This window comes from Aphis gossypii, chromosome 1 (genome assembly GCF_020184175.1).
Source record: "Aphis gossypii isolate Hap1 chromosome 1, ASM2018417v2, whole genome shotgun sequence".
In the NCBI taxonomy this organism is placed as follows: Eukaryota; Metazoa; Arthropoda; class Insecta; order Hemiptera; family Aphididae; genus Aphis; species Aphis gossypii.
The window spans coordinates 25,359,232-25,370,772 of record NC_065530.1 but is presented as its reverse complement, the minus strand read 5'-3'; the positions used below and the strand labels follow the sequence as shown (position 1 = coordinate 25,370,772).

Here is an 11,541-nt window from a genome sequence, read left to right as displayed (position 1 = left end):
TATATATATATATTTATACAAAAACTTTAGTTAAAAATTGTATTTATATTATATAGATTTATACCGCATGACCGCATCAACAATGCAATACTATATAGAAGTAATGGGTTTCGCTAATAACAATAAAATGTAAAAAAAATAATCAACAGCAAAAGTAACTATACCTAATTATTAAATGAACCGACGTCCACGGCGCCGTGTGATCGAAAACGATTAGACCCGAAAGAGTTTTCAAAGGTTAAACCAGTCGGGCAGGAAGGGCGTCCAATTTTTCGGTATACACGAAATTCAATTTGTCGCATACATATTACATATTATATTTATGATTGTCCAAGTACGGCTCGTACAGATACAAACACACACGCACATATATATATATATATATATATATATATAGGGATATATATGTAGGTATATAAATGTTTATGTGCGTGTGCCCGTGTGGGGCATGCGTGCAATGTGTAATTGTCCGATGTAATCTATTACCGTCGTCGGTCATCAAAGAGACTGGCCCGCCGACCGTGTAATTTCCCAGTGTGATCCAACGGGCCGTATATAATAATAATAATTGTGAACCAATGACATGATGTGTCACGCAAACTCTGTGTATATAATGTGTATCGTAGATACATACAATGATATACGTATCATGACTTGAACTACAATTTTAGCAACCATATGAATAGACCGGGTAGAAAAATAATTTCTCTGGTCCTAAAGTCCTTTATAACATTTTGATGACTTTAATTTAAACAAAAGACATTTAAATTTAACTAAAAGTGTCATACAAACAAAATATATAGGTAGCTTACAAAATTAAAACCAACCTGGTGAAACCATTAATTTTTTTCTGTTTATTGGTCTAAATGCATGAAATATAATATATTTACTGAAGTTCTCTTAATAATTGATACACTAAAATAATATTTATCTTAAAACATTAATGAAAAAATGATATTTCTTACAAATCGTATATCATTAAGATTTTACAAAGGACCAACGGTTGACATAATGAAGACCATGTTTCGTATTTATATAAATCTACAAATTAGAATATAACCGCATTCCCTATAGTTAACTATAAAATATATTAATAAAAATATATATTATAAATTATAATATGTTAAATAAAAAGTAAAATTGGTATACCTATAAATTATAATAAGTAGAACAATAAACACGAAACGCATGCGGAGAAGATTATTATTCAGTAACATACTTCAGAATAGAGTGAGAAGTTTAACTATAGACTTTTATGATAACAGGTCTTTATGGACAAATTCCTTTTAAGACGCTTTTAAGCGATGAGTTTTTTTTGTGTAGCAAAAGAGATTAATATGATATACTCATATATGTTTTTGATGAGAGCGGCCTGCTCGCATTCAATTTTTCGGTGGAGAACGATTCTGCAAATTTGCGGAATCGTATTGATTTTAATAGCCACTGATATATACATAAACGACTCCGCAAATTCCATATATAAATATATATATATATATATACGATTCCACATAACTTTAAATACAATGTTGCCATTCCGTAAACAAAATATATATTATTGTAAGGGCCGAACATCCAAACCATACTAGAGTGATTTTGGCGCGCGATAAGCATAATATAACGGTGGCACCCGGTAACGCGCGTTAAAATGATGCGCGGTACTGGGGCGATACACGGGCGTTTTCACTGAGCGTCAAAATCGCTGGTGTACAACGAAATAACGATGTAACGAATAAAGCTGTCGTTATTATATTTTTATACGTTCTATAATAAATAAATAACAAATGTTTTAAATTATATAATTAATAGCTGATCATTTTTTGTCAATTTAATAACTATATAGGTATTTATTATCTGCTTAATACCTATAATAAATATAATTGTATACAATATTGAATATAGCATCAAAATACCATACCATAAAACTGTATGTATTATATATAAGATATATTAGATATTATATGTACACGTCATTAAACATATAAACATATTATATAATAGTTTAATCTAAAATTTCAGATTATTAGGTACACACGAATCCTTATTTGACTTAAAAATACGGTTTTTGTGATATTTTCAGTTGCAGCCTGACATGTATTTTTACAGTATATTTTTCTAAATGTCAATCTAATCATGAATTTCCATATCGATAAAAAATTGTATCAAATCTCTAATATATGCGTATTATTAATTATACTATTTAGTACATAAAATTACACGTGATCTCCATAGGCGCCCGCAGAAGTTTTTTTAGGAGGGGGCAATGTTAGGATTTGTTATATATAATAAATAGTAATTTATCTGTAAACATTCAATTTAAAACATATTTTTGAAAAGCCAGGGGGGCAAATGCCCCAGCTTGCCCCCCCTTGCGGGCGCCTATGGTGAGCTCGCATAATTTCTATCTGATACATTACACGTACTATAGATAAAGGTACCTCTACAATTAATTGCATCTACGTATATATAACTGCGCCGAACACCGACAACCCTATTCGATGGCAAACCATTCATTTAATTCGTCGCGTCCAACGACTACACAACGGTAAACATGATTTAATATATAAATATAGTATATATACTATGTAATATCGGTGGTATTTTAATTGGGTGTGAGCGCGCATAACAACAATAAAGATAATAAGGGATGAACGGGCTAAACAACTGCCCCGCTCCGGGCTATATAAACGGGGTAGACACAGAAGTATATTATTCTTTTGAGGGAGATGTCTATGTGCAAGAAACGCACACCTGATCATTTCGAGGTTCTTTGCAATCTTTATTGTATAATATATGACATGTACCTACATGTACATTCAAATATAATACGTACTAGAAGACTATATATTTAATAGCAGCAATGTCACTGCCACAGCGCCAGCGGTTCATATACATGTACACGCCGCGTATATATAGGTTATAAAAACCGGTGGCAAAGGGTTAACGAGATCGTCTCCCGATCTCTTTGCACTGGCACGTTATGTACTTAACTCGGGAACAATTACCTTTAGATGTTTAAAAAAAAAAAAATAATAATAATAATTGCCGTAATAAAATACGGTGGTGGCGGCGGCGACAATTCGGACACGGATTAGTCTCTTGTACATAATTTTACCCTGTTTTTTTTTTTTTTTGAGCCCGTCAGATGAAATAATAACGGTCGTATAATTGTACTGCATGTATAGGGTTGAAAAACATCGTACAAAAAATAGAAATGGGAAGACATGTTAAAAACATGATATTCTTTTACCCGAGTAGTATTTTTATTGCGTGGCGGAAGGACACGGCGGCAAAAACAGCATAACCGAAATGATTACGGTGTGTTTGCGTGTGATAATTTGTACTATTGTTACATACTTACAACCTATATAATATTATATATATTTTATATAATTATTATATTATTATATATTATTGGCTTTTGGGATTGCAAAATGTTCCCACCATTAGGTATCAACATAATATATATATACTCTACGCAGGACAGATTATAGGTATATAACAGACTGCAGTGCATGCTGCAGTCTGTAATTGATAAATTATATTCAAAAGCAGTAGGTACTCCTTTAATATTTTCATTGGTTATATACTTGTATTATACCAGTACATCGTTTATATATGTCATTATTAATATTTATAATATAGTATTATATTTCATGTACCTAAATATATAATATTATTTATATATAGATAGTTTATTATCGACGAACCGTAAATCAGTATGAATATAGGTTCGTCGTATAAATAGCTTAAAAATTAAAATTAATCTAAATATTTTGAAATTTCAATATGTAACTAATAATGTACTTAATGGTAACAAGTTTCAGTTTTTTATAAATAATATTTTTCGTTTAAATATTAAATTTTACCTATAGTGCTTTAAATAATATATATAGCTACTACTGGTCGTTAAGGCGCAGCTTCAAAAAGGCCAAAAAGTAACTGGCTGCAAAGACACAATGGAAATCGTTCGCTAGGATAATTTGACAACTAGTCTCAAAGAAGTAGCGGTAACCGGAAGCGAATACCTAGGGATATCAGGCCATAAAGGCTCAGGAAGTTAGGCCCGAGAAAAAAAGTTTGTGAAAATCGTAATTATAAATGTATACTATAACTATTATTTAAAATGTTTCAATCTTTTATATTTTTATTATTAGTATAAGTTTTATAAACTATAACATTGAATATATTTATGATTTAATTTCAATATTTCATAAAATGAAAGATTAAGGATTAATAATCGATACTTTCAATTTGCTCGTATATTGATATTTGTTTAATATCATAAAACTATAAGAATATAATAAAATAACATAAAAGTACACAAAATATTATAGTTATTACTTCTTAGACATAATATTATTACGTCTACATATTATATTAATATAATGATAAATTTGAAGTGGAATATTTAAATGTTTTGTCAGTTGTCACAAATGGGATTTTTAGTTGTATGAATAGGTACTAGACTACTAGATTTAGGTACCTACTATAATAATAGTCGTATAATACCAACGATAGGTAAGTATTGTAGAGCATTATAGTATTATATGTTAATAGACAAAAATAATATAAAAAGTAGTAGTGAAATTAATAATTTTAAACCATACATAAAATATTGAACTATTAAGTTATTTTTTGGTAAATTAAAAGTGGGAGACAAATTTAAATAAGTCAGGCGCTGATATCTGTTCAAATAAGTTCAATAATTCATTAAATAACTATAATTAACTTAAGCACATTAAAATACAATTATATCTTGTTAGTTGTTGAACAAACATAGAATTAGATCACGGATAATTGCTGGTTTAATAGCATCAAGTAGGAAAAGAAATAAACTTGGTAAAAATGCAATAAATAGCCGAAATGAACTGGCCTGCTGTATGGCTATATAAACTTATAAACTATAAGAATAAATTATGTTCATTGAAAAGACATGCAAAATATGAGTAGGTATTTACCTATTATTAAAAAAAAGTTAAGATATTAACAATAATAGTAATAATAATAATACTAAACAGATAGATATGGTCGTATGGAATATAATTGGGGAGGTTATCAATAAAAGTAATCAAAATAAGAGAGTAATTTCACAGATTATACATGAAAATGAATTGATCTAGTTGAATATGGATACTCATATATTTGTCAAATATTCGGTTAAATATATTTAATAGGTAGGTACCTAATTAATTTGTTGCTGTGACGTTGTGATTGAAAAAAATATCGGTATAAATTCAAAATGATAACAGAATGACTGAAAGTTAATTTTTCAAAAGAATAATGAAAGTAGCGATAATTTAAAACCCGTAATATCTTAACTCCAATTACACAGATCTATTATAAAATGATAAAAATGCTCTAGGTAAGTGACAAACAGTTTGGATTTAGAAATAACATCGAATTTCAAGATGTGATTTCGTGATTATTTTGTCTATTTTATCTAAATTTACAAATAATATTTTGCTTTGGAATAAAGAATTAAAAATGCATACTGTCAACAACAAAAAAATAGTAATTTTTTTTTGAAAAGTGTTGTATTTTTAACAAAAAATATTTTCATATATAAGCGTTAATAGTTATTGAAATAATGAGTGTCTTATACAGTTATATTACCTTGATCACCCACCATATAACTTAAATATACAAGGTGTCCCTGTAAAGATATTCATTGCGATATCTCCTGGAATAATGGAGATAATCATAATTAATTCTGTTTTTTTTTTTATAAGAGCCACAGGAACAAGAACTACAAGTACTTCATATTTTAATTGAGTTATAGGTATATTTTAGTAAAAAAGTTTGAAATACAATTTGTTATTCACCTACCTACCTAATTGTTTAAAAAAAAAAAAAATTGAACACCGCCATTTTGCAGTTTATTTTTCAAAAACTTTTGATTTTTCAACATTTAAAATTAACATAAATTTTCATTAATTTCATTATTTTTCTCTAGTTTTGAGAAAAATTGTGAATTATTTAATTCCATAGTATCAGTGATAAGTGATAACAAACAATGTGGCCTGAGGGCCGCGGGCTCGTAAGACCGGCGAATGCTTTCAGTGTACTAAAAAAAAATATTAAAATCATGATGTTGAAACGTCAATATTTTCAAAATTAAACTGTATAAAATTATTGAGTATATAGGTATATAAGTTATATAGCAGTGCCTATTTATATAAGTTATTTTTGATTTTTCTGAAAATAATTTAATAAAAAATAATTTTTTTTAAAACGTTTTTACCAAAACATAAAATTAAACTAGTAGTTTAATATGAAATACTTGTTGCCCAACAGAATTATATCTTCATTATTTAAAGAGATATGCGCAATGCCTAATCCGCACGGGACACCCTGTATATTGATATTTCTAAACGCATAAAATTTAACACGTACGCAATCCAACCGGATATTTTGTTATTTATTAACAAACAAAACACTATTTCAGACTGCAGTGTCGTATAAACAAAAAAAATATATATACACATTTATCATGTTAGAATGTTTTTAAAAATGAAATACCTATGGTTTCGTAATGAATCCGGAAACTCGTTATGGATGTTTTGTATAGAGCTTAAAGTTGTAAGTATTTATATTTAAGTTAGGTATATTTCTGGATGATCAACATTCAACAGACGACAGAAAAGTTTAAAGAATAGATATTGGTTTGAGGTTTCCTTCCATCCAGATATTTTCGCCATTTATAGATTTATCTTATACTCCATGTACTGTTTTAATGTGAATAATATTTTGAGGCACTTCTTCCATGAAATTTCTTATCAAAACTACTATCATTGTTTGCCATGACGTCTTCGTAGTTCGTAGTAAGTTCGTCCAAATCAAATCCCGACTCTAATCTTGTAGAATTGCGGTAGACTATTAGACAATAATTCGCTAATCCGTGATGTTCGTCCCCACCGTCATAATGTGTAACGAATAACGATAGTGTGTGTATTATGCGAAAATAAGTGGGTCTCGTCTCTGAGCGCCAAACATCGCTGTCCATTATTATTTATTACTGGGACGATTATTGAAATTCACCGAAACGAGACGGCAACTGGACCATTAAATTTCTGCTTGAATCGTTCTTTGTAACGGTGAGTCTATCTTGGCAATAATATGTGGTGTTTTCCATAACGCTGCGTACATTACGTCGCGTAACTTTCGTTCGATTGGAATCTGTCTGAGAAATGGGTTCCAAAATAGAATATGTGGACTCGTCGCAGATGTACGCTACAAACTATGTGCGTAACGCCAAAGCGGTAGGCGTTTTGTGGGGTATATTTACAGTTTGCTACGCAATAATCGTAGCTGTGGCCTTCATCACTCCAGAATGGATAGGTGACACTACAACATCTGAAAATCCTGCTCGTTTCGGACTATGGAGCAGCTGTTACTTTGGCAATGGTGTTTCGACTGCTGTTGAGGACTGCCAGGGAAAGCTGGAAGATATATCAAACATACCAAGTGTTGCCATAAGAGTGGCGGCAATTTTTGGCAGTGTATCGGTGTGCATCGCCATAATTATCGTGGTAATGTTGTTGTTGTTTTTCTTTTTTCAATCAACAACAGTGTACATGATTTGTGGATGGCTGCACGTTTTATCTGGTTCGTACTTAGATTTTTTCACAATATTTGCTGACTTAAATACTATGAGTATTTCATTAACATGAAATTTAATGTTTAGCTGGATGTCTGATCGCGTCCATTGTTGTTTTTCCAATGGGCTGGGATTCACCACATATTCAAAAGACTTGTGGTCCTGAGGCTAAAAGCTATAGTCTTGGTGACTGTAATTTTCGTTGGGCATATTTATTAGCAGTCATTGCTAGCGTGGACGCACTTATTTTATCGGCTTTGGCGTTTATCTTAGCTACTAGGCATATAAAACTTCAACCAGAACCCTTATATGCATCTACTTTACGTAAAGGTAATTTATTAATGTTTAAATAATCTGTATAAATTAAACACAGCATTAAAAAAACATTTTTTTTTTTAGGTGAGCTCAATAGTGGATATTTAGGTGACAGTAGTGCATCAATGGCTGGCTCTAGGAAGTCATTAAATTTGCAACCAGTTATGTTGATGCCACAGCCAATGATGGACCAAGATCGATTTTCTGAATTTTCTAACAGGACGGGTCGCTCTCATAAAGGTGCCATGTACAGACCAGAGTATGCTTCATCTAGTATTCATAATTTTCAACTCTAATAAATTTCTAGAGAAAATTATGATAACTTTTAGGGTTTATTCTTTTAATGATAACTAATGGAAATAAGACAGGGTAAAACCATTTATATTTTTATATACCTATATTAAATTATTATTTTGAAAGATTTTAGCCATTAAATTAATATTAAAAATGGAATGTTGAAGTGAAATAATTTTTACTGTTGATAATGTATTTTTATTTTTTGGGAGTATTATAAATTAATTATATTTTTAGTTAATAATTATTTTTAAAATATTATTGTTTTAAAAAATTTGGGAATATTTGAACATTAAACATTTTTATTTTGTTTATATTTAAATTATATAAGTAATACATGAACAAATAGCTTACAATTTATTTTTAGAGTTGTTCAATATTTTTAATTATTATTGTGAATCTCAATATTTTCATTTGTTTGGTTATTTAAGTTAATACTTGACAAGTGAACACTGAAAACTATTTTAATAATTTATAAAGTCCGTCCAATTATAAACTATTATCTCTGTATATTTTTATAAATGTAGTTGTGAATGTTATTGTACGTAACTGATTTTATTAAATAAAAATAAAATTATATACTCATTACTTATAAAATTATGTGTGTGCTATTTTTGTAATTCTGACTAGTTATGTTAATTTTTCTAGTCATTAAAAATTAGAATAAGAAAATGACTATCAATTTTCACATTACAACTGAAACTTCTAATTAAATATTTATAAAAACTTAGCCTAATAGTAATAGCTCCCTTCCTGTAAATACATTTCAAGTATGATTTTTTTATAATCGTATATTGAATTTAGCTTATAAAGTAATTAATTTTTTCTAAATAAACTCTTTGTAGTACATGAAGATTTAATATCTATTCATTTTAATGTTATAATTACAAATAAGTAAATTTTAATATTTTCCTAGATTCCTAGATTACAAGTTTAAATCAAATTTAATCAATGTAAATTGCATAATAGAGCTCATATAACAAGCGTTCACTAATCACAGGTGGACTGTAATCTAGGGACTAGTAGAGAGCATATGACAAGATAGCCCTATCTTGTAAAGATAAAAACCAGTATTATATTATATTTTTTCCATTTTATATAATGTTTCATTATCAAAATAGAAGATTTTTCACATAACAACCTGCTGTTTTTAACTCCGGTACATACATACAATTATATTCAACTAATATAAAAGTAAATTATTTTTCTTAAATTTTTAATTTTTTTGTACAATAATGGCCCTGATAGGCATTTTTAGTGACTATGAAATAAACATCCATGATAAGTAGTATGTTAATTTGTGAAGAACAACCAGCTGTTTCTAACTTAGATACATACATACAATTATATTAAACTAATTTAAAGGTAAATATTAATTATTATTTAACTTTTTGTACAAAAAAAAAAAAGAATTATTGGCCCTAATACTGATAGTGTCTATGAAATTGACATGCACGATCTGTTGAAAAAGAAAAAAAAAGAATTGAACAAAAATGTTTGAGAGATCATGGAAAGGAGTGACAATTGTTCAAAAAAACAATGTAAGGATAATAAACAAGAGGAAGTACTCCAGGAACAACAAGAAACACATAAAGAAATTACAGATTTCGGCTATATGCAAAAAGATAAAATCAAAGCTTTAGCTTCTTCAAATATGAGTTTTAGTATTTGATTTAGATTAAGTTCTCGATACTACTGCTCTCTCTACAAACGTTCCATTTTACAAAAGGCTTTTGTCAACATTTAATTTTACCATTAGAGATTGTAGAGGCAATCGGAAGAGAATCAAATGAGCATAATAAATGCCTATACCAAATAATAATACATTTGTCCAGTAATGTAAATATGTATTACACTTCATTAAATATTCAGATACTAGTGGATGACTAAACAGAAATGTAAATATGTCTGCCATGTTAAGTCTAATCACATTAAAATCTTCCACATTGCTGATAATTGATCAGCAATTTTTACTGCCAGGTCACACTCACTTGGAGTGTGATGTAGATTATGCCAAAATAGAGACGGCAAATAAGTTTTTAGATATTCCTATAATGGTACTAAAAGATTGGTATCAATTTGTTAGAACTGTAAGAGGACAGAAACTTTTCAAAGTTATTGAAGTGAAACAAGTAACCACAGCTTTTTTTTTTATTTTCACATTTAGTGAATATTTCATTAATTAAGAAAAAAAATACTGAAAGGATTAAAGTAATTTGGTTTTAAATGCGATGGATTCGATATAAAAAAATTTATAGTGTGCTGAAATTTAAGTACAGTGTCAACTTTGGACCTTAACGTGGTAAAAGAGGAAGATAAAAAAAATACAATATTAACAAAATTAACTAATGGTTACATAACTACATTACCAATCAACCCCCCCCCCCCCCAAAAAAAAAACAAGATTGTTAAGTTAATTATTATTAATAGATAAAAACTGTCATGTGTTTTTACCAACAATAAAAAACATCCTAAGATGCTGCTGAACCAACCTTTCAGCAGTGATTCTTCATCAGATGAATAAAAATTATATACATATATATTTTAAAGTCGTGTTTTTTTTTTAAGTATTTTATTATTTGACTAATTATGCTATTGTGAAGTTTTATAAGGGCAACTTTTATTCTTTTAATATTTAATTTATCAAAAGATAAATGTTATGTTTTACTTTACATTGTAGGTACCATGTTAATTTATTTTAAAATTCTTTTACAATGTTACTTTGAACATTTGTTTTAAAAAAGTGAATTTTAAAATTTTTATTTTATTGATATTTTGATAATTATTAAAAATATATGTGTTGGCAAAAAATGATGTCTTTGTTTTTGACTTATAAACTTAGGGAAAACCGATTTTGGTATTTTGACATGATACTTGAGGTTATAATATAATATGGAATATTTTATTAAGCATTTCATTGAAAATTGTATTTTTCATGTTATCCTAAACCTTTAAACTCGTTTTCCCAAAAGTTACAATAATGTACATATCAGCTTCTGCCATGATACTACAGATATATAAATAATTAAAATAGAATATTTGTCATATAAAAAGGTATCTAGATTAGTTAGTTAATAGTTTATTTCTTCATGTTGGTATCTTTAATCGTTATAGTTTATACTTAAGTATTTTATACACTGTGTAATAAAAATAATTATATTAAAATATATTATAATTATTCTTTTTTGTTAATAAACAAGATTTCAACTGTATTTTAAAAAATATATCAACCTTAATTAATACTTTGTTAAGTATAATTATATAGAAAAATGTACAATTTAATATAATTCAGTTACTCTTTTAGGAAAATCAAGAATTTTTAAAACAAATCA

General features: G+C 28.3%; 1 protein-coding gene across 1 annotated transcript; it reads left to right on the top strand.

The window, feature by feature from the left end:
- Positions 1-6,815: 6,815 nt before the first annotated feature.
- Positions 6,816-8,532, top strand: LOC114122391 (LHFPL tetraspan subfamily member 3 protein). The gene is made up of 3 exons (XM_027985040.2): positions 6,816-7,608; positions 7,688-7,930; positions 8,000-8,532. The coding sequence occupies exons 1-3, from the start codon at positions 7,191-7,193 to the stop codon at positions 8,209-8,211; spliced, it is 873 nt and encodes a 290-aa protein (XP_027840841.1). The 5' UTR covers positions 6,816-7,190; the 3' UTR covers positions 8,212-8,532.
- Positions 8,533-11,541: the final 3,009 nt, after the last annotated feature.